Source organism: Nycticebus coucang, chromosome 12 (assembly GCF_027406575.1).
Source record: "Nycticebus coucang isolate mNycCou1 chromosome 12, mNycCou1.pri, whole genome shotgun sequence".
Classification (NCBI taxonomy): domain Eukaryota; kingdom Metazoa; phylum Chordata; class Mammalia; order Primates; family Lorisidae; genus Nycticebus; species Nycticebus coucang.
This window is the reverse complement of record NC_069791.1, coordinates 59292003-59317036: the sequence shown is the minus strand read 5'-3', so window position 1 is coordinate 59317036 and position 25034 is coordinate 59292003. Positions and strand designations below refer to the sequence as shown.

The 25034-nt window shown below is 38.4% G+C and overlaps 2 protein-coding genes across 14 annotated transcripts in view; one reads left to right on the top strand and one right to left on the bottom strand.

The window, feature by feature from the left end:
• ERC1 (ELKS/RAB6-interacting/CAST family member 1) overlaps positions 1-25034 on the bottom strand; it is a 663469-nt gene that overhangs the window by 66066 nt on the left and 572369 nt on the right. The gene's annotated exons all lie outside the window — the stretch shown is intronic.
• On the top strand, positions 3565-4702 carry LOC128562302 (F-box only protein 22). Its single transcript, XM_053557139.1, has one exon. The coding sequence runs from the start codon at positions 3774-3776 to the stop codon at positions 4671-4673; it is 900 nt and encodes a 299-aa protein (XP_053413114.1). The 5' UTR covers positions 3565-3773; the 3' UTR covers positions 4674-4702.

Sequence of the window (25034 nt, the reverse complement as noted above, 5' to 3'; positions counted from 1 at the left end):
TGACTAAACTTAAGTTGTTTTCATTTGATATCCAGAATGCCAAAGCAAAATCTTAATTACTTGCCTCATATTCACATGAAAAGGAACCGAGACCGTCTAAGATTTTTCTAGGCTTGCCAAATCCCTCCTCATGCAAAAAGTTTTTGATTCTACTCTTGAAATTCAGGAAAAAATAGTGGATGTGTTCAGTGGTGACTATCTTTCAAAGAAAAGAAATGAAGTCGTGCTAACAAGTGTTTTGCCTTAAAACCTGAATTTTTACCAAAAAGAACGAGCCATCTGTTTTGAATATTTTGTAGACTAAGCCTCTATTTGTGATCTGCTTTGATCTCCTAGCATAATAGGAAGCCAGAGATACAGTCCAGCTACACCTCAATCAAGTGTGCTCATTTAATTTATCCCAGAAATGCTGGCTGCCAGATCCAGCTGGAAACTTTAGCCTCGTCGTCCCAGGATCAGGAAGAAGAAGGAAGACACATCAAGGGAGAAAAGCACTTTTGTTTTGGTTGATAATGCAGTTTTGTGTGCAAGAAAATATTCCTTTAACCCCAGATAGTAATGCTAAAGACAGACAGAATGTATAGAAAATAACAAATTAATGGGAGCTGAGGATAAGGAAATGAGAGCAGCACTGTAGAACCCTACTGCAGGAAGTCTGCTGTTTTTTAATATCTCAGATAAAAGGCTAGTTAAATCATATCCTCCACAACATTACTCTGTAAAATAAAGATGTGATATAATAGGCAAGTGTTAGGCTTGTCTTCCAAAACCAGTATGAAAAGGGAGCCCCACTACAGGTTAACTGAGGGGGTAGGTGATGAACTTAATGACTTACTACCCACAAGGCACAATAGGTATTGACTGGAGCTAAGCTCAGCCTGGGACACTGATACACAGAAATGGTGTCAGACTATAGGATGGCTTGTCAGGGTACCAAGATTAAAAATAGCTACTACTAATGCATAAAACTATGAACAAAATATAAGCTACTTTTCTTTGGGTAAAAACTTGTCAACTTTTTTCATTCAATAATTATTTATTGAGCTCTGCATTTTCAGATGACTATGCAAAAAATAAGAAAGGAAGATTTTTATGTTGCACAAAGTGCAAAGATATTTTGTTGTCCAAGAAAAATGTCTAAATCACAAATGAAACCAAAAACAGCATGAAGGCAGCTCTTTCTCATTTAGTCAAATGCTCATAACCATTCAGATATGAGCCTGTGGACTGAGACCATATACATATTCCAGAGATGCTTATAACACTTTTGCAATTTTCAGTGTAAGAAATAAATCAAATGAGTCTAGGACGATGTCACCTTAAATCACTCAGCAGAAACCACAAAAATGCAGGATGTATCTGTGGAACACTATAAATGATGTCTCAAATATATATTAAACGTTCTCTTCCCCAAATTAATAACAATGAACTCACGTGGCAGAAACAGTCTCTGCCTCAAGGGAAGAGGAGAGAGAGGGAAAGGGAGGGGGAGAACAGGGAGGAGGGAGGGCATATGGGGGGACCTCACCTAATGCGCATGATGCAATGGTACATTTCAAAACTATTAGGAAATGAGTATAATTGTGATGGATGTGTTACTTAGTTCAATGCAAGCATTTCACATTGTATATCAAAGCAGTACCCTGAACCCCATAAATGCATCAATGTACAAAGTTATGATTTAATAAAAAAGAAAAAAAAAGAGTCTCTGCCTCAATGTCATTCACTGAGCACATCTTATGTGCCAGGCAAAGGGCTAAGTGTAGTCACTGAATACATTACTACTAATACATTAATTCTCACAGTAGTCTTTGGTATAGGTTTTACTATGACCATTTAATATATGAGGAACCTAATGCTCAGAGAAGAGGGTAAGTGATTTGAAGGAAGTTATATAGCTACCCTCCTGGATACTGATTAGGTCTAAAGGCAAAGCATAGTCTCTGCCATCAAGCTAAAAGGCCAAAAAATAATCTGACTGTCTTATACAGGCAGCAAACGAAAATATATTTTGTTGGTTTCACTGGTGGGATGTAGTATTATATTAAAAAAAAAGATAAAATTACAGGTGGACTATTGTGAATGTGTCACAACTACGACAACACCACATGAGAAAAACAGTAACACCGGACTGTGATACATCAAAATATTAACTGAGACTGCAGCAGGGTGGTAAGATTTTGGGTGATTCTTTTTCTTTCCTGGTTTTCAAGTTAAGTGGTCAGTGTTTGTTACTGTTGACTGCAAATCCTTCTTCTCTCAAATCTGACTTGCTTATGTAAAAGTTTTAATACAGGGCAGGCGCAGGGGCTCACGCCTGTAATCCTAATACTCTAGGAGGCTGAGGCAGATGGATTTCTTGAGCTTTGTTCAAGACCAGCCTGAGCAAGAGTTAGACCCCATCTCTTCTAAAAATAGAAAAACCAGCCAGGTACTGTAGCACACACCTGTAGTCCCAGCTACATGGGAGGCTGAGGCAAGAGGACTGCTCAAGTCCAAATGTTTGAAGTTGCTGTGAGCTACAGTGATGCCAGGGCACTTTACCCAGAGCAATAGAGGGAGACTGTATTTCAAAAAACAAGCAAACTAAAAAAGCTCTAATATCCAACTAGGTCTCACACAAAGGAAGACCCCTGAGAGTAATTTATACAGAATATATAGTTTCTGAGAGGTAGAGAGGAGACATTATCAATCTAGGAGATATGGTGAGGCCTACTCCTTTCCTGTCTGCTACTGGAATGGAAAATGGAATTGGGTATGCTTCTGTCTTGATGATCATCCAATTCTAGAATGATATCTCTGGAGATTAAGAAAAAAAAGAATAGGTAAAGTGAGTCTGAGACACTTCTATGGTGGTGGCCAGTTACCAAGGAAGTCCTAGGTGGGAATAAAGATGTAAATTTGCCTGGAGTTTGCCCATGTGTGGTTTCTGGGGCCTATGTAACCCCGTATAGAAAGAGGAATAAGGCACCTGTTTTGAAGAAATCTGAACAGTTACAACTCTTGAATAGCAGAAATGTGCTTTGTAAGAAGAAAGCAGAAGACAGAATCTGGCTGAGTCACAAACCATGTTAAATCATGAAGAAAAAAAAAACTGTTAATTGACTTTAGGGGTATGAATGTGGCCAGAACATGGTGAGAAAAACTGGGGCAAGATGTTTTAGATATTATTATAATTAGTAAATAAAAGCAATTCCATGTCTATGATAATATTGAGAGGTTTCAAATCTGTATTAGTATTCATTACTGTCTTATTACACAAGCTATTTATTACAGTCTACAAAACATATACTATAGTTGTAGTCTAAATCTGACAAAAGCTATAGCCTAGAGAAAAAAATCCTACAATTCTGAAAATTTCTGCACGTTACCTGAAAGTATTTGGGTTCTAGTTGATGTTGTAGGAAGAGAGACTAACCATAAACCAAACACAGAAATTTGGTGTCTTCCATCAACATTAGCAAATGAATATACCCTATTCCCATCAGTATTCCTCTGATTTACTTGTAAAGAATGTTCTAGAGTGCGCTCTGGCCCGGCTGCCTTGCGCAGTTCGCTTCGGGTCCCTCCGGGCCGCCGTAGAGCTTGCTCCGGCCGCTGGCGTGTGCCGCTTATGGAGGGAGTGTGTGCGCAGAGTGTTGCGGACCCATCGGAGTGTGACCTGGATCTCCGCAGGCCTGGCTGAGGCCGGCCACCTGGAGGGGCATTGCTTGGTTCGCGTGGCAGCGGAGGAGCTTGAGAATGTTCGCATATTACCACATACAGTTCTCTACATGGCTGATTCAGAAACTTTCATTAATCTGGAAGAGTGTCGTGGCCATAAGAGAGCAAGGAAAAGAACTAGTATGGAAACAGCATTTGCCCTTGAAAAGCTGTTCCCGAAACAATGCCAAATCCTTGGAATTGTGACCCCAGGAATTGTAGTGACTCCAATGGGATCAGGTAGCAATCGACCTCAGGAAATAGAAATTGGAGAATCTGGTTTTGCTCTATTATTCCCTCAAATTGAAGGAATAAAAATACAGCCCTTCCATTTTACTAAGGATCCGAAGAAATTAACAATAGAAAGACATCAACTCACTGAAGTAGGTCTCATAGATAACCCTGAACTTCGTGTGGTCCTTATCTTTGGCTATAATTGCTGTAAGATGGGAGCCAGTAATTATCTGCACCGAGTAGTCAGCAGTTTTAGTGATATGAATATCATCTTGGCTGGAGGCCAGGTGGACAACCTGTCATCACTGACATCTCAAAAGAACCCTGTGGATCTTGATGCCACTGGTGTGGTTGGGCTATCATTTAGTGGACTCCGAATCCAGAGTGCCACTGTGCTCCTCAACGAGGATGTCACTGATGAGAAGACGGCTGAGGCTGCAATGCAGCGCCTCAAAGCTGCCAACATTCCTGAGCAGAACACCATCGGCTTCATGTTTGCATGCGTTGGCAGGGGCTTTCAGTATTATAGAGCCAAGGGGAATGTTGAGGCTGATGCATTTAGAAAGTTTTTTCCCAGTGTTCCTTTATTTGGCTTCTTTGGAAATGGAGAAATTGGATGTGATCGGATAGTCACTGGGAACTTTATATTGAGGAAATGTAATGAGGTAAAGGATGATGATCTGTTTCATAGCTACACAACAATAATGGCACTCATTCATCTGGGGTCATCTAAATAACACCATCTTTAAAGTGGCTTTCACAACATATAACTTTTGGGTTCTGCCTTTTCCAGAAAATGGAAACTTGGGATATGCATATTCAAACAAAAATACTTTAGATATGTCTGTTTTATAGCTTTGTTTGATTGATGCTCTTAAGATTACATTGGGGTAGTTTTTAATTGTGTGTAACATAACACAGACCAAAAGTTTAGAGCTTTTGTGTCCTGCACGAGCAAACTTACTACAGCAGTGTCACACCAGATCCTGTGTAAGGTGGCATTAAATAGTTCCCTACGTAGGGGAAATCACAAGGGGCTCCATCAATAGGATGGAGATGTAAGACATTCCACACTGCCTGCTTGTCTTGTTAGGTGATCTTTTAGCAGAATCATGAAGACATTCTTTTCTCACCTTAAGAAAGGAAAAAAATACACAGATGGCTTGTTTGAAAAATCTTTCTCTGCTTTTTAATTTCATGAATTTTTTCAAAAGTTGTAATATTATTACTGACTTTTGACTTGGTAAAATTGGTAAAAATTAAATGTTTTTGTTTTGGTACTCTAAATTTGTTCAGTTAGAAAAATTGCCAAGACTAATCAGTATTTTATTTTATGAGTAAAACATTTTCCTTAATAAAGAAATTGCAAGAGAAAATCTTTTTTTTTTCACCTAGTTCTATGTAGCTGATTGGCAGACCAGAGAATTATATCGCCTTCTTTTGGTTTCATGCCAATAAACATACCTTGGAAACTCAAAAAAAAAAAAAAAAAGAATGTTCTAAAAACTAAGACTCCCAGTGTTAGATACCACGCAAAAACTATATAGAAGTGAACATTGGTTACACGTAGGTTAGCAAACAACTTCTATTATTTGTATAGCAAATTATGGATTCACAAACTGCTTTCATGTTTGTTTTATCAGTGACTCAAGAAAAGTAGGATAGTTATCTATTTTATAGATATATTAACTAAGGTTCCAAGAGGTCAATGAAATACTTGAAGCCTCTGACGTTCGTGCAATGCTTCTTTTACATTGTTACATTGAATAGGTATCTGCGTTTTTCTTGGATAATTTCATGTTAAACAGAAAAACAGACATAGCTGAACCTTGAGGAATTTAATAGCTTAGTGCATCAGGGTCAGCAAAATGGTAATTGACCCTAATACTAAGTCTAAGTTAGAAAAAGAAACAACTTTGGCAGTTGAAATGTTAAACTAAAACCTCTGTCCAAATCATGTAAACAGATCAACATTGTCCCATAGTCGTTCCTGTACACAAGGAGGAATGATATGAGACCTTTGTTCACAGGGAATGACTATTATGCAATAAATTCCTGTTCTGTTCTATCCTTCACTAGTAGGTAAAGCAGGATAGCTACAGGTGACTGGTGTGTCTTAGTCAAGTCAGAGATTCAGGAATTTGGGCTGGTGAGAGCTTGTTTCTCTCCTTTGTTTATCAAGACCATCTATAAGTTTGGGGGGAAAGAGAAGAAAGCAGGAAATGGAAGAGGATGCCTCTGAAGCAGGAAAGTATTACTCTCCCATAGAGAGGTGGCTCCATCATCATATTAAGAAACACTCTCCAACTATCAAACCGATCCAGCCTGAGTGTCTTACTACGCATGTAATCTACATTCCATGGAGTAATTGTCTTTTCACAACAGAAACAGAAATTCAAAGGGAATTCTAGTCCTATTCTGTCTAAGCTGTAGCATGCTATTCCAAAGCATTCTACCCCCAAAATGACAGTCCCAGTGGAACAGTAAAAGGAAAAAAAAAGTCTCTTAGCTTTTACAGATGTAGAGAAGAGCTTCTTGGGGTCCCAAGTGACTCTGACATGTCCCTGGCTACAAGATAGTGAGTTACTGTTGACCCGTGGAGTGTATATTTATTTCTAGCTCTCCTTAAGACAGCCTATTTCAACAGATGGCTGGGGAAGGAGAATCACAGGGGATTACTTCAGTGTTTACTTTATTTCTCTTTAAAATGACCAGTTTTAGTTTGTTGACTTCTGGATATAAAGAAATAAGAGAGGAAACTGGGAAGATTATAGCAAGTTTCCTTTAGGCTGTGTGGGTCTCTCCTGTTTTTCTGCCTAAGACACCCAGACAGATGGCCTCTAACTGCCTTGAGGATCTTTAGAATGGAAAGCCAGGGCGGTGCCTGTGGCTCAAAGAAGTAGGGCGCCGTCCCCATATGCCGGAGGTGGGGGGTTCAAACCCAGCTCTGGCCAAAAACAAAAACAAACAAACAAAAAAATAAAATGGAGAGTAATTGCTCCTTTCAAATCTTGCTAAGAATAAACTATTTTGTTTTAAACAGATAAAGACCACAACAAAATTGTTGTACTTGATGCTCTAAAAGAATGCTGGTATATAGAGAATGAGCTTTGGTTTAAGTAAGTATCAGGGAAGTAGTAGGAATGTAGCTGAAGGTCATTAAACATTCATGAAGTTGTCCTTCAGGACCTACTCCAATTCTCCTATTACCACTCTGATGAAAATACCTTACCTTGTACATGCCATCATTATTTTTTCCTCTTAAGATTTAAGTGAATCGGTTCTTGGCCTTTAGGCTAAGCTTAAGTGAAGATTTAACCTACACTGCCAGTTCACTCACTCATTATGCCATTATGAAGTTCTTTGTCCTTCCATATTCAATATTAGAAGGCTGGGCCCAATGCTTAATTTGGAAAGTAACCAATTTCCTGAATTAAACACTGTTTTGTTTTTACTATAGCATCTTAGCCACTCTGAGATTTCAAAAATAAGATTATTATAAAGGAAGTCATACACACACATGCACATGGGTACACACACACACACACACACACACACACACAGGAAATCATATTATCTGGCAACTGATTTGCTGCCCAGAAAAAAACAAAAGTCAAATATTGAGTTGGGTTTTGGTTGGTTTACATAGGATCTCAGGGTGCTGGAGCAGCCTCAACCTAATGGCCTCTCAATTATTCTTATTATTTTTTTCCAGAGATAAGGTCTTATTCTGTCCCTCAGGCTGGAATGTGCTAGCATAATTGCAGCTCACTGTGGGCTTCAATTCCTGAGCATAAGTAATATGTCCTGTTTCAGTCACACGAGTAGTTAGGACTATAGGTGAGCACCACTAGACCCAACTAATTTTTCTTACTTATGTAAAGACAGGGTCTCATTATGCTGTTCTAGCTGCAAACTGTTGGCCTCAAATTGCTGGCCTCAAGTGATCCTTCTGACTTGACCTCTCAAAGTGCTGGGATTATAGGCATGAGTTACCATATCCGGCCCTAATTTTTTTTTTTAACACTAGAAATCAATAACTATAAGATATTTAGGAAAATAATCAAAATTTAATAACTAAACTAGATACTTTCTGAGCAAACTTTGCCCATCAAGAGGAAAGAATTAATGTTTGAGGAATAAATGAATAGTCTGCAGCAGCTGAGCACTCTCATCCCACCATCAAAACACTGGGTTTCCAACAGAATGTGGAAAAATGCTCAACATCACTAATCATCAGGGAAATGCAAATCAAAACCTCAACCCAGCTAGAAGGGCTATTATCAAAAAGACAACCCCCCCAAAACAAAAAAACACAACAAAAAACAAATGCTGGTGAGGATGCAGGGAAAGGGGAACTCTTATGCACTCTTGGAGGTGTTGGGACTCAGAAAACAGTATCCTTAAAAGCAGCAACCTCAGAACGAGATCTTTTTCTCTGACCTTCTCCTGCCCTCCTGCCTCTCAGTCCTGTTCTCCCCTGAGGTTAGCCACAGAAACTAGAATCCCTTTTTCCCAAAGCCAGCCATAAAACCCCAAAATATTACTCTAACTTTTCCTTTGCCTTTCTGTGTAAAATCTGGCCATAAAGAAATTACCTTTTCTACCTTGTTTGACTGCAGGGCATGAGGCCCCCATTCCAGAGAGGGTCCTACCTCACCCTCAGAACGAAGGATGCGCACACAGGCAGGCTTTTCTGGGTTTCCCCATTTACTCTATTACCATTAGATCATATCCTTTTGGGCCAATCATATCTCTACATGGCTGTCCATACATAAAATCTGTTCAAATTGTGTAAAAATGGATAATTTCCCCTTTATCTTTGGATCTTTATCCTGAAGGCTCCCGTGTATATGTTAAATAAATTTTTATACTTTTTTTCCAATTAATCTGCCTTTTGCAAGCTGATTTCCTAGCAAACATTCAGAGGGCAAAGGAGAACTTTCCCCATGGCCACTATAGTTTGGCATCACAAACAAGATGTTCAAAGCTCCACTGTTCTGGAAGCTGCAGTGAAGGGAACCCAGGACTTAGCTAGCGTAAGGGTAGGAATTTCTTACCCACCAGGTTCCTGGCCTCTCTCTCTGTAAAATCCAGTCAAGCAGCCAGTAGAAATTGCTATTTCTTCTGCAAAATTTTGACTAATGAGAGAAGAGATTTATCTGCGACTGGTCTTGGTATAGCCACTCTGGTGTACTTTTTGATACGAATATTCTTATTTACTCCCTTTCCTCCCATAAATAATCTTTTCCTTTACCTGTGATCTTCTGTCATAAAAAGGGGTACTGGGTAAAGTTCCCTCTTATTTAATGCCCTTGAGAGTTTGACTTGTGACCAAGTGAAAGTACTGTCTTGGTCTCTATCATCTGGGGGTCAGATTTTTGGGTCTTGTTAAGTGGCCAATCTGAAAACAGTTAGGGACCTGAGACTTTTTGTTCCAAATATGTCAAACTCTCAGAAGAGTATGTCTATTTTAGCCTATTTGTGGGCGTGTGGAGTGCTCTTTGGGTTTGCTTCTTCTATAAAGAGACTACTAGACTAAGTTGCTACTGGAATTAGTATATCACTGGAAATTGTATTTTTTTTTATTAAATCATAAATACATAGATCATGTATACATTAATGCATTTATGGGACACATTGTGATGATTTCATAAAGAATTAGGAATGCTTATATCACACTGGTTAATATATACCTCATCTAGTTTACTTAATTATTGTGTTAAGACATTTATACTCTATTCTAATAGATCTGACATGTACGCTTGCATTATGCACCATAGGTGTGATCCCACCATTCACCCTCCTTCGATCTGACCTCCTCCTCCCCTCCCTCCTTCACCTTGGGCCATAGTTGTGATCTATTCTTCATATGAAAGTGTGAGTGACTGTAAACTGGTTTCATAATAGTACTGAGTACATTGGATATCTTTTCTTCCATTCTTGAGATACTTTACTAAGTAGGATATGTTCCAGCTCCATCCATGTAAATGTAAAAGAGGTAAAGTCTCCATCTTTTTAAATGCTGCATAATATTCCATGGTATATATATATATATATATATAAAATACAATTTATTAATCAATTCATGGGTTGATGGGCACTTGGGCTTCTTCCATGACTTGGCTATAATGAACTGAGCTGCAATGAACAATCTGGTGCAAATATCTTTGTTATAAAGTGATTTTTGGTCTTTTGGATATGTACCTAGTAGAGGAATTGCAGGATCAAACAGCAGGTCTACTTTTAGATCCCTGAGTATTCTCCGTAATTCTTTCCAAAAGGGACATATTAGCTTGCACTCCCACCAGCAGTGCAGAAGTGCTCCCCCTTTTCCACGTCCATGCCAACATTTGTAGTTTTGGGATTTTGTTATGTGGGCTACTCTTATGGGCGTTAGATGATATCTCAAAGTGGTTTTGATTTGCCTTTCTCTGATGGTGAAAGATGATGAGCACTTTTTCATGTGTCTGTAGGCCATGCGCCTATCATCTTCAGAGAAGCTTCTGTTCAAGTCCCTTGCCCACAATGAAGTGGGATTACTTGTTCTTTCCTTATTAGTAAGTTTGAGTTCTCTGTGGAGTCTGGTTATCAAACCTTTGTCAGAAGCATAAACTGCAAATATCCTCTCCCATTCTGAAGGCCGTCTGCTTGCTCTACTGTGTTTTGGGCTGTGCAGAAGCTTTTTAGTTTGATCAGATCCCAGTAATGTATTTTTGGTGTTGTTTAAATTGCCTGGGGAGTGGGGGGGGGGTCCTCCTCATAAAGTATTCTCCCAGGCCAATTTCTTCAAGTGTTTCTCCTGCACTCTCTCCAAGCATCTTTATAGTTTCATGTCTTAAGTTTAAATCTTTTATCGAGTGAGTCAATTTAATTTTTGTTAATGGTGAAAGGTGTGGATCCAGTTTCAGTCTTCTACACGTTGCCAGCCAATTCTCCCAGCACCATTTGTTAACTAGGGAATCTTTCCCCCAATTTATATTTTTGATAGGCTTATCAAAGATCAAATGACAGTAAGTATCTAGGTTCATCTCTTGGTTCTCAATTCTGTTCCATACATCTACCTCTCTATTTTTGTGCCTATACCATGCTGTTTTGATCACTATAGATTTATAGTATAGTTTGAAGTCTGGTAGCATGATTCTTCCTGATTTGTTTTTATTTCTGAGTAATGTCTTGGCTATCTGAGGTTTTTTCTTATTCCCTATAAAACGAAATACTATTTTTTCCAGATCTTTAAAGTATGATGGTGGTGCTTTGATAGGGATTGCATTACATTTGTAAATTGCTTTGGGTAATATGGACATTTTAACAATGTTAATTCTTCCTAGCCATGAGCATGGTATGTTTTTCCATTTGTTAATATCTTCAGCTATTTCTTTTCTCAGAGTTTCATAATTCTCTTTATAGAGATCTTTCACGTCCTTTGTTAGGTAAATTCCCAAATATTTCATCTTCTTTGGCACAACTGTAAAGGGAATAGAGTCCTTGACTGTTTTTTCAGCTTGACTATTATTGGTATATATAAAAGCTGATTTGTGAGTATTGATTTTGTACACTGAGATGCTACTGTATTCCTTGATCAGTTCTGAGAGTTTTGTGGTTGAGTTCCTGGGGTTCTGTAGGTACAAAATCATATCATCTGCAAGGAGTTCAAGTTTGGTCTCCTCTGACCCTATTTGTATACCCTTGACTGCCTTTACTTGTCTGATTGCAATGGCTAAGACTTCCATTACAATGTTAAAAAGCAGTGGAGACAACGGGCAACCTTGCCTGGTTCCTGATCCGAGTGGAAACATTTTCAATTTTAGTCCATTCAATATGATATTGGCTGTGGTTTGCTGTAGATGGCCTCTATCAGTTTAAGAAAAGTCCCTTCTATACCTATTTTCTTAAGTGTTCTGATCATGAAAGGATGCTGGATATTGTCAAAAGCTTTTTCTGCATCTATTGAGAGAATCATATGGTCTTTCTTTTTTAGTTTATGTGATATATTTATAGATTTATGTATACTGAACCAACCTTGAGACCCTGGGATAAAACCCACTTGGTCACGGTGTATAATTCATTTGATGTGTTGCTGGATTCTGTTTGCTAGGGTCTTGTTGAATATTTTTGCATCTATGTTCATTAAAGATATTGGTCTATAGTTTTCTTTTCTTGTTGGGTCTTTTCCTGGTTTGGGGATCAGGATGGTATTTGCCTCACAGAATGTGTTGGGAAGTATTCCTTCTTTTTCGATGTTTTGGAAAAGGTTAAGTAATATAGGTACTAGTTCCTCTTTAAAGGTTTGGTAGAATTATGATGTGAAGCCATCTGGTCCTGGACTCTTCTTTTTTTGGAGATTTTGTATAGTTGATTTTATTTTAGTACTTGATATAGGTCTGTTCAGCATTTCCAATTCTTTCTGATTAAGTCTAGTAAAGTTGGCATGCTTCCAAGTATCGGTCAATTTCTTTCAGATTTTCATATTTCTGAGACTAAAGTTTTTGTAGTATTCATTAAGGATTTTTTGAATTTCTGAGGTGTTTGTTGTTTTCTCGCCTTTGTCATTTCTGATTGATGATATTATGGACTTTAATTTTCTATTGTTTGTTAGGTTGGTCAAAGGTTTATCAATTTTGTTGAATTTTTCAAAAAACAAACTTTTTGATTCATTGATCTTTTGAATAATTCTTTTGTTTTCGATTTCATGTAATTTTGCTCTAATTTTAGTTATTTCTTTTCTTTTGCTGGGTTGGGGTTGGAATGTTCTTCCTTTTCCAGTTGCTTAAGATGTCCATTAAGTTAATGACTTCCTCTCTTTCTGTTCTCTTGAGGAAGGCTTGCAACGCTATAAACTGGAAATTCTAACTGTCAACAGCCAGAAGATAGATTCTTTAAATCTGACTCCTAAATACTTAAAAAAAAGAACCCCCAAAACAAAAAACTCTAATTCTAAACAATTGCCTTGCATTTATGAGAGCATCAAATTAAGAAAAGACACAAAATAATGTCACGGCTGGCCTTATAAATTCTCTTTACTAATTAAAGAATAAAAATCTAACCTAAAACAAAGTTAAAATCCTTTGTACAAAGTGCTTGCTTTAGAGCCGTTGTGAGAATTACAACAAAAGCTACTCCACCTTGTGGTCTAACAGTTAAAATTCTGTGCTGTCTTGCCACATTCTGGGTTTGATTCCTGGTCAAGGAGCCAGTCTCTCTTGGTTTGATATTTATGTGACTTTTGACTTTTTGGAGTACCCATTTGTTTGTTATTAATCCCCCCCCACACACACTTTTTTAAGACAGAGTCTCACTATGTTGCCCTTGGTAGAGTGCCGTGGTGTCACAGCTTACAGCTACCTCCAACTCTTGGGCTTAAGTGATTCTCTTGCCTCAGCCTCCCAAGTAGCTGGGACTACAGGCGCCCCTTACCATGCCTGGCTATGTTGTTGTTGTTGTTGTAGTAGTAGTAGTAGTCGTCGTCGTCATTGTTGTTTGGCAGGCCTGGTCTAGGTTCGAACCCGCCAGCTTTGGTATATGTGGCTGGAGCCCTAGCCGCTGACCTACAGGCGGGGAGCCCCTTTTCCCTTTTGATTTCTTGTCTTCTTCTATGAGAGGCACAGGAGACTTTTGGGCCTTTGTGGATAGACAGTCACATGAAAAGCTTACACCTTAGAAAATGTGGCTAGACAAAAATGTGGGCTATACCCCAGTTGAGGCTAGCAAAACCTTCCTTTCTTTGAGCTGCTTTGGGGCATCTCTGGATCTTGGGAGGGCTGGTCTATGCCTCTTTGGAGATACCTTGTGTGTTCTTGGGCATCCTTAACCATACTTTTTGTTTTTTAAAAAAAGTTTAAAAGCTAGAAATATAAGCTATTTGTCCTGGCTAAAATCAGATAATAAGAGATTTAAAAGCATTTTTTTTTTTTTAAACAAAGAGCTATATGGTTAAAAGTCAGCTTAATAAAAAGCTAATATTCAAGCTGTATGTTCATATATTGTTTTAAGGCCCCTGTTCTTTGTAAAAACTTCTCCGCTGACTAAATTTTCTTAAGCCCCTGCTAACCATATGTGCTCCCACTGTTTCTTCATTTGCTTCTGTCTGTCCCTCCCTCTTGCCACCCTCAATGCCACATGAGGGAACTTAAAGAATTCCTTAAGGAAAAGAGAAAAGGTACTACAGAGATTTGTGTTTTTCTTCATGGAAACTCGGAGCAGTAAGTGGACTGTTCTTCCCAGGTCTAAAGCTATATTCCTTTTGCATTAAACTCTTTTGAGCTTTTAGGCTTCCAGATACATACACATGTATATCTGTATGTTACCTGTTGTGTCTATAATCTATAGACATATACATTTGTTTACAGATTTATAAACTGTTTACACATTAACTTGAAGATAAATTACTCAAAAAATTAGTGCAAATACTTTTCATATGTGTGGGACTTTAGTAATCTTTGGTAAATATAGTTTTAAAATTGTTGTCATCAAATGTCATCCGATTTTCATTTAGACATTTTTGCCTAGGTCTATTAGACAGGTTTACACTGTCTCTGCTAAATGTTTTAAGGTCATAAGACTATTTGCTTCTGTGATATGTTTGATACTTGCTTCTTTACCTGTGAGCTTATGTCTTGATTTGGGCCTGTAGACCATCATGAGTCCTAGGGACAATTCCACCCAGTCTCCCTGGCCCAGCTTTGCCTCTTGACCATACTAGGGGGAGATTAAATACTCCAGATATTGTTCTTTGTCTTGAGCTCTGTAAAACTGCTTACTTCCTAGGCTTGTCACTAAAAGTAAGGGTTATGAAGAATTAACTTTATAACTAATACATGGAATTAAAACTACTAAATAAAAGAGACAAATTCTATATACAAAGTGTATAAAAAAATAAAAATAGAAGACATGAAAATGTGGTTTTAAAGGAAAAATTATCTTGTCTAATTTAAACTTTTAAAAATTAAAATTAAAGGGCGGCGCCTGTAGCTCAAGGAGTAGGGCTCTGGTCCCATATGCCAGAGGTGGCAGGTTCAAACCTGGCCCTGGCCAAAAACTGCAAATAAATAAATAAATAAAATAAAAATTAAAATTAAAGAAAAAATAAAACTAAATGAACACAATAAATTGAAAAAGAAAATAGAAACAATTTTAAGAGATTATAAAAATCTTATTCTACATGGTCAAAATAGGTTGAAGTTGGATAGATCTATTTATAAGGTTTTATTAAAATTAGCTTTAGTATTAATAATACATTAATGCAAAAATACACTAATGCAAAGGTAAAATTTGGTTTTCCCTTTGAACAAAATTTACATGTAATATTAATAAAAGACAGTAAAAGATTTTGTTTACTTTTTGAGTAAACTGTAAAAATTAAGAAAAGAGGGTAAGGGGAAGTGATAGGTACAGTTTGCCTCGATGATGTCTTATGATTGTTTGGGAAATTAACTCTCTTTTCCAGCAAAGAGTAAAGGTTTTGTTTTTTTTTAGACAGAGTCTCACTTTGTTGCCCTTGGTAGAATGCCGCGGTGTCATAGCTCACAGCAATCTCAAACTCCTGGGCTCAAGTGATCCTCTTGCCTCAGACTTCCAAGTAGCTGGGACGACTAGCACCCGCCACAACACCTGGCTACTTTTTAAAAGACAGTGTCTCACTCTTGATCAGGCTGGTCTCAAACTCCTGAGCTCAATCTATCCACTAGCCTTGGCCTCCTGGAGTGCTAGGATTATACATGTGAACCACTGTGTCCTGCCTTGTTTCTTGAAATAATTTGAATTATTATTTCGGCTAAATGAATGACTATTATTTTATAGTGACTTATGATCCTGTTTTGAGTGTTTTAAACCTCTGATATCTAACAAACTTTCAAAAATAAAAATTTAAAACTCTAGAGCTCAGGTGGTGGGAGGAGCAGAGCAGCCAGGTAGCGCAGCTTTACCTCACTGCAACACGGCTGCAGGCACCAGGCACCGTCCTGCCGGCCGCCAAGACACTGAAGAGGAAGGTCAGTTCTGCAGAAGGAAGGCGCGGGGAAGGAAGACCCCAAGAGGAGATCAGCATAGTTGTCAGCTAAACCTGCTCCTGCAAAAGTGAAAATGAAGCCAAAAAAGGCAGCAGAAAAGAATATATCTCCAGACAAAAAAGCGCAACCAAAAGGGAAAAGGGGAGCAAAGGGAAAGTGGGCCGACGTGGCTAACCAACAGAGTAAAGAAGATTTACCTGCAGGAAACAGAGAAACTAAAACTGAGGAGGGTGCAGCTGCTGATGAAGCAGGAGAGAAAGAAGCCAAGTCTGATTAACATCACGTGCCATGACCATCGGTGGTTCCTGCCTCCCTCTTGTACAATCCAGAGGACTATTTTTATCAACTATTTTGTAAATGCAAGCTTTATAGTAGCTCTAGAAATATTATTAAGAAGGAGAGAATCCCACTTCATCACATTTTTTAAGTGTAAATGCTTTTTTATAAAAAGATTTGAAATCATTTGCTGGTTCTTTATTTTTTGGTACAACCAGAAAATACTGCAGGATGTTAAATTATGGCAGGCTTTGACTATCTTTGGGTGTGAGCTTAACATTCCATAAATGGGGGTTAGTTTTCTTTTTCTTTTTTTTTTGCAGTTTTTGGCTGGGGCTGGGTTTGAACCCGCAGCCTCTGGCATATGGGACCGGTGCCCCACTCCTCTGAGCCACAGGTACTGCCCCAAACAAAGCATACTAAATGGCAATATGGAGTCTCAGACCTGCATTTAATGTCTTGAACCTTTTCAATTATTTCTATTCCCAATGTTATTTTTTAGTAGAATTGTTTCCTAAAGAAAACCACTCCTTTGATCACGGCTCTCTGTGTCAGAATTGTGTACACTCTGTAACATCTTTGGCTGCACTGCTCCTGTTTTCCTAATAATTTTGTTACTGTGTTGTGAAAGACTGAAAATCTGAGTATGTAGGATATATGGTCGTTAATTATAAACTGGTGGGACTTACTAACAGCTTATTAACATTTGAGGATACTAGTACTTGATAACCTCTTAAGGAAAATTTGCCTCCAAAGTTTAATCTGGAAAGTCACTGGAATAACCATTTAAAAAAGAATTACAATAAATGGCTTTTTAGATTTTCGGTACCTATGTGAAGAATTGTGTACAAATTGAAATGTCAGTACTGATGCTCAATACAACCAATAAAATTGCAACTACAAAAAAAATTCAAACTCTAAATTCAGTTTTTTTGAATGCAGACTAATTTTTCAATATTATATCTCCTAGAAGTTTTAGAGAGACATATCAGGTTTATTTGGTACATTAAAATAATACAGGACTGACAAATAATAGTATTTAACTTTCTTTGGGTTATATTTGTACAAATGTGTTATTAATATGTATTCCAAAATTATATGAGATTTCTAAAATTCTAATGTCTTAGTATATACATATCAGTATCACGTTAAATTAATGTATGTCACAGAAATAACTACATTTCCTTTCAACTGTGTCATTAACTGTGGCTATTCTAAGACTTAAGTCATCTATAATTACCATTTTACTTTGACTTTTATCAAAAGCCATTTATAATAAGCTACAGTCCAAAATTTGCTACTTTTTTTTTTAAGATAGAGTCTCACTTTGTCACCCTGAGTAGAGCACTGTGATGTCACAGCTCACAGCAACCTCAAACTCTTGGGCTCAAGAGATCCTCTTGCCTCAACCTCCTGAGTAGCTGGGATTACAGTTGCCCACCAGAACGCCTGGCTATTATTGAGAGACGAGGTCTTGCTCTTGCTTAGGCTGGTCTTGAACTTGTGAGCTCAAGCAATCCACCAGCCTTAACCTCCCAGAGTGCTAGGATTCTGTGAGCCACCATGCCCAGCCCTCAGAAACCACCATTTTATTCAAAAATTTCGATTGTAGTAAAACACACATAACATAAAATGTACTATTTTAACCATTTCTACATATATAGTTCAATAGTGCTAAGTATATTCATACTGTTTTGCAACCACTCTCCAGAACTTTTTCTTCTTACAAAACTGAAATTCTATATCCACAAAACAGCAACTCCCCATTTCCTCCATTATTTCTGTTTTCACAAGGTTTCATGCCTTTCATGAAATGATTACAAACATGGCTTCTATTTTGCTGTACAAAAATTAGTGAAAAAATGAATTTCAATGTAGAAATTTATCTTAGAGTCAACTTTTTTTCTTCTCAAGAATAGAATTTGAGAGATGACTGATTAAATAAAGAACTTTAAAAGACCAAGGTCTTAGAGCCTTCTTATACTAATTGTTATTGATATTTGAAGCAAGAAAGGTATGTCATATTGTAAACTAAAATAAAATTCTACCCCTCCCTGCTGTCTAAAAGGACCCCTTGGCCAAGCAGACCCAAGAAAAAGCTTAAAACTGAGTTGTTGGCCATGAAGGGAAGGGAAGTCAGACCCACCTCCCTTTTGGAGTTTAGATATCTGACCTGCCTTAATGTTAAACAGAGATCATCAGCTGGACAAAACAGACTCTTTGTGACAATGAGACTGTTATTAACGAGACTAAGGTTGTGCGTAGATCACCTGCAGACCATCAGTTTGCTTAAGAGACCAGAGCCCTACTCAACACGCTTCCTTATTTTAAAACATTTGAAGCCTTTAGATAAAGATTTCTTCTTTAATCAGTTACCAATGAAAGAATCTTTGAACCCACCTATAACCTGTAAGCTCTCTCCTACCCTGCTTCAAGATGTTCTGCCTTTTTAGGCCAAACCAATGTCCCCTTTTCATATATTGATTTATGATTTTATCTGTAATTTCTATCTCCCTAAAACTTATAAAATCAAACTGTAACCCAACAGCCTTGGGACCACTTGCTCAAGACTTCTTGGGCATGGCTTCCCAGATCATGGTCATACATATTTGCTCAGAATAAACCTCTTTAAATTTTACAGAGTTTGGGTTTTCTCCAATAGCAATAGTCACCTAAAGAAATGTATCCAGGACTTCAGATTGTGGAGGAAAAGTACATTTGTAGTTTATTAATCCTAAAATGCAGCAGCAGAAAGACTAAGGTAAATAGTTAGAAGAATAGGTCCAACATACATATATTACCACCCTGGGGTCCCTTCCTATTTAGCTAGGTTAACAGGAGTTTCTTATAGGTATCGAAAGGACAGCATTGCTAGTAAATCATCTAACAAAAACATCACTGCACACCATGGTATGCTGGCCCCACTGATTGCTTCTTGCTTGACCATGTGTGGTTTAACTTTTTTAAGAGCTTGGTTTGCAGAACTAGAAGAGCATTAAACAGAGGAGAACATACAGCCCCTCGGTATCTGTCAGACTGAGTTCTCAGAAGTCGGATAAAGCCAGCCCAACAGAAAACTACCGCTCTGGAAAACAACTGCCTTCTATTATCATTTCCCAACATCTATGGCTCTGCTTTCTAGAACCCCAATAAAGGCCCAAGAAATTGATCCTGCAGGCTGGCATTCTTTCTTCCTTTCGTGCTGTGTTCTTTCCTCCCTTGGAAAATAAAATAAACTTCTTCTTGCTTCAGAACCTAACTTAATCTGTGAGTTGAGAATGCCTTCCCAGCTCCTGGTACAAGCACCCCTAACAGATATTCTTCATTATTTTTAAATTGGATGTTTTTACAGGAATATTCTTAGGAGAGAAGAGATTTCTTTTCTCATCCATTGCTAGGATTCATGGCTGATACCCTGTAACAAGAGAGATTAACAAGAGAAAAGTATACAAATTAATTTACTATAAGTTTATGTGACATGTGAGCTTTCATATATGAAGATCTCCCAAACCAGGGAAATCTGTATATTTTTATGCTATGTTTGATGAAGAGTAGAAAGTCATGGAGAAATATTATCTGGGGACAAAATGATGTGATCTAATGATAATACACTGGGGAGAATTTGGCAAAACTGGTTTGTTCTCCTCTGTCTTCAAAGATAAGTACGTTCTTTTCCTCAAGATATAAAGTGGGCACCTCTGAAATGATGGTTTTATAACCTATTTTAGAGGAAAGTCAGAGAATTCTTTTATGGTCTTTTTCAGGAAAAAAGGGCAAAGAGAAGGTCAGGGAGATTTTCCTGCTTCTGCTGTTTTCTCAAATGCTAAGGTGCCATATTTTGGGGTCACCTATCCTGAACCCTGTCACTCTTGTTATGAGAATCAACATAAAAGCATAACAGTCTCTTTTAAAAATGCATCTAGAGGCTGAGTGCAGCTATTCACGCTTGTGATCCTAGCACTCTGGGAGGCTGAGACAAGAGGATTGCTTGAGGTCAGGAGTTTGAAACCAACCTAGGCAACACAGTGAGACACCATCTCCACAAAAAATAATAATATAAAAAATTAGTCAGGCATGGTGGCAGGCACCTGTGTTCTTAGATAATCAGGAGGCTGAGGCAGGAGGATTACTTGAACAGGGAGTGTGAGACTGCAACGAGCTATGATGATACCACTGCACTCTAGCCTAGGGGAGCTATGCTTCTAGCTAGGTTTCCATTTTGGAGGTGGGTCAACTTGTGGCTTTATTAGACACACATGGGTTCAATTCTGGTTTCTACTATTGTATACTGGCTATTGGAACTTGCATAAGCTAGCTAATATCTCTCAGTTTCCTCACCGTGAAATAATGAGAATGGACTCATTATTTATCTCCTAGGACGGTTATATTAGCTCAGATGACAACATGCTTACAACGTGTTATAAACTTACAACTCAGTGTTTGGCACTTAGTAGGTATTCTTTAAATGATAACTGTTATTCTCACGTATCATTTCGTCTCTATTCCTCAATGTCCCGTTAGAAATAACTCTATTTCTCAAAGTCATTTTTATTTGACATATATTCAAGCTGCTTGCAAAGAGGGGGAAATTTTTGAAGCTGCATCTAAACTATTTATGGATTACAGTACAAGCTAATGATAAGAAAAGATGATGGCTTAGAGAAAGAGGGACCTACAGAAGGGACTTAATAAATATGTTATGCAGAGAGGGCTGATAGAAAGCTTGGTCTGATAATAGCAGAAGACAGTGTTTTGAGATAGCTAGCAAGAACCTAGGACAAAAGAATTAGGAGTAAAGGGAGTAAAATCCTCTAGAAAAGGCTGAAAAACAGGGATGAAGATTTTACTCTTATTGGGTGCAGGGGAGGAGGAGAAACCTGAAAAGCAGAGAGTGGGTTGTGTGTCTAGGACAAAGAAGAAACTGGTTAGAGACACTTCTGAGTACATAGGAAATGCTATTTAACTGGAGTTCAGGAGGCACAAGAATGATTAAAATCCAGAGCTGATGGGTGGCCCCTGTGGCTCAGTGAGTAGGGTGCCGGCCCCATATACCGAGAGTGGTGGGTTCAAACCCGGACCCGGCTGAACTGCAACCAAAAAATAGCCGGGCGTTGTGGCGGGCGCCTGTAGTCCCAGCTGCTCGGGAGGCTGAGGCAGGAGAATCGCGGAAGCCCAAGAGCTAGAGGTTGCTGTAAGTCCTGTGACATCATGGCACTCTACCGAAGGCGGTAAAGTGAGACTCTGTCTCTACAAAAAAAAAAAAAAAAAAAATCCAGAGCTGAAGATTAGGGAACTCTTACCCAATCCTCCTGCTGTTTAAAGAGAGCCAAGAGGAAGAAGGTGAAAAAGTAGGGAGAGGGGCAGCGCCTGTGGCTCAAAGGAGTAGGCACGAGCCCCATATGCTGGAGGTGGCCGGTTCAAAACCCAGCCCAGGCCAAAAACTGCAAAAAAAAAAAAAAAAGTAGGGAGAGTAGAGTGCATAGGGAGGGAGAGAAAAAAGAGGGGAAAGGTATCTATCAATATTATAAATGGTCAGCATGTATCTTCAAGATAAAGGCATTAATAGCCAACATTAATTGAGCAATCAGTGTATGCAAAAGCACTATTTTAAGGGGTTTATATTACCTCGTTTAATCATAGAACAGACCTATGAGATAAGTACGTTATCACTCTGATTATACAAATTTCAAGTACATAGATGTTTGGAACCAGGTCATGTGGTTCAAAGCTTGCATTCCAACTAGGATCCTAAAGCATCAGAACTAGGTAAGGGAGCAACCAACTTAGAAGACAGTGATTCATACAATGTCCAAGGGAAGCTGATTTTTACTTTAAGCCTCTGTAAAGCTCAATACATAGTGGTTCTTGTGAACCCCTCACAACGCAATTTTTCTATTTGAATCATGCCCTACATTAAAACAGAAGTGTAGGTGAAATGTAACCATGGAATAATGAAAGGACAGACACTTTTTGTTTCAGCTGGGCTGGTTTCCTTACTAGAAACAACATTCTTGTTCTTAGGTTGGGACCTCCTTCAAACTGGTTCCTATCTAAAATACTTTTCTTGTTCCATCTGCTCAAACTTTACCCAATCTCCAAGGCCCACTTCTCCTCACTATAAACGCCTCACTAGATTCCTGGGTAGGTGCATTTATAAAAAATATCAATAAAGTCAGAAACTCCTTAGGTTCTTCAGTAAGGGGGTATTTTGTGTTACCTTCAGGAAATTCCTTACTGGTAAAGGCAATTCTGTTATTTCCCCCAAATAGGAATACAGTTTGATTCAACATGCTTCTACCGAGTATTTACCATGTTCAAGGAGCCTGACTGGGAAATGAAAGATTCCTTCTCTTTTCAGTGTGGTGTAGCGGTAAGAGAACAGTGTCTGGAGTCTGTCCTGAGTTGATCACATTGACTACTATGCTAGAAAAAAATTCTTTTCCTTAGGGTCCATATGGCTCGCAAGGTACCCAAGGTAAAGAGATGTGTGGGTTATATATGTTTCACAAGCCCCTGGACTCAAAACTCTCAAGAGTTAAATATTAAATACAACTTGCATGGCATGTAATGTGTCAAATACCTGCCACTTTTTAGCTGAGTAATCTTAGAAAATACAGTATTTAACTTCCATGAGATCTGCTTCTTCTTTTGTAAAAATAGGGAAACTCATTTTTCTTAGAGTGGCTATGAGAATTAAATATTAGTTGAGAGGTATGAAAGTGTCTGGCCCATAGTAAATACTTCATCAATGCTCCTTCCCTCTCTTCCATATTTCTCTGTAGGTAAGATCCTCCTGCTTCTTGAATTCTACTGGCGTTCCCAAGCATTTTAGGAGAGAAGCCTCTTGCTAAAAATCTCTGACCTATTTCTAAAATTACAGGATCGATTTCTTCCCTGACAGTTATGTCAAAAATCAGTTCTGGTACTGATTCAAATTGGTTTTTAGACCAACTATTTTTTCCACACTGACAAAATATTCCAATTTACTGCACTATTCAATTCTGCACAATGATTTAACATCTCCTTTCTACAGACATATTCTCTTGAGATTTAAGACTTCCACTATAATATTGTTACAATGAGAATAATTTTATGATGCTTCAAACTGGTAAGAACCTTGACAATTCAACTAGGACAGACACAAAAAAATGCCAAAAGAGAAAGGGATGCTTGTTGTAAAATACTTGTCTTAAAAACTTATTTACATTATTTCTAATTGAAAAAGAAAAGCATTCTGGCCCAAATCTACTTTGTGATCCTACAGTGTTGATCTAATAGGCATGCAACCCATCTCCAGACTTCAGTCAGTAGAATGTTCTTATACCAAGACCAACTTTTAATTGTCTTGGTGGACAATTCTTTACTGGAGCAAAATGGCACCAATTTTTATAAATTGCTTCCACTGGATGACATCCAGAAAGAACAAAGGGCTGCTCTTCTTCTTCTTTTTTTTTGAGACAGAGCCTCAAGCTGTCATCCTGGGTAGAGTGCCATGGCATCACAGCTCACAGCAACCTCTAATTCCTGGGCTTAAGTGATTCTCTTGCCTCAGCCTCCCAAGTAGCTGGGACTACAGGCGCCCACCACAACGCCCGGCTATTTTTCGGTTGTAGTTGTCTTTGTTGTTTCACAGGCCCGGGCTGGATTCGACCCCACCAGCTGTGGTGTATGTAGCTGGTGCCTTAGCTGCTTGAGCTATAGGCACCGAGCCAGGGCTGCTCTTCTTGATGGTTATGAACTTATAGGTTACTGGAAGAAAAGTTTCTACCTGAAGGATGTTCAGTTAGCATATGGAACAGATTTTCTCAACTCCATGTTACTCAGCATTAAGTTCTAGGAGCTAGACTTCAGGACTTCATTATGATTTTCCTTTAAATTTTCAATATTTCTCTAAAATTCTTTTGTTTCTAGACACTTTTCCTATCTTCCTTTTCCAAACTTCCCTTTCTTGTATGTGTACTAGAAATGCTGATATTAAAGCTAACAGCCAATTCTAGCCTCTTGGTTTCTTTTTTTAAATTAAATCATAGCTGTGTACATTAATGCAATCATGGGGTATAATGTGCTGGTTTTATATACTCTTTGTTTTGTTTTTGAAACAGAATCTCACTATGTTGCCCTCAGTAGAGTGCCGTGGCGTCACAGCTCACAGCAACCTCAAATTCTTGGGCTTAAGTGATTTTCTTGCCTCAGCCTCCCAAGTAGCTAGGACTACAGGTCCCTGCCACGATGCCTGGCTATTTTTTGTTGTTTTTGTTGTTTAGCTGGCTGTTTATCATTGCTGTTTAGCTGGCTCAGGCCGGGTTCGAACCCACCAGCCCTGGTGCATGTGGCTGGCACCCCAACCACTGAGCTATGGGTTCCAAGCTCTATGCTCTTGGTTTCAATGTAAACTTTACTTTTTCTTTCCCTAGATTTCATAAATTTAGTTAATAAAAGTTTAAAAATATAAGTATATATTTTTACTAAAGACTTACTATATACTAGGTATTTTTCTAGATGTCAGGAATAAAAAGTGAACTTATTAAAGTCCTTGTCCTCATGGGGCCTACATTCCACTGTAAGGGAAGAAGAAGAAGAAGAAGAAAAATGAAAGCAAAGAGACAGAGAGTGGCGTATGTAAGTTAATATGGGTGGGAAATCTTTGCACTGGAGCTCCCTGTTGGGTTGCCTGAGACTGTCAGATTTGCATAACTGTCTGCAGTTCTGGTTCTATGTATGAATCAGAAGCAACGCCACACTGTGGACTGAATGTTTGTGCCCTCCCTCCAAATTCATACGTTGAAACTCCTATTCTCCAATGTGAGAGTATTT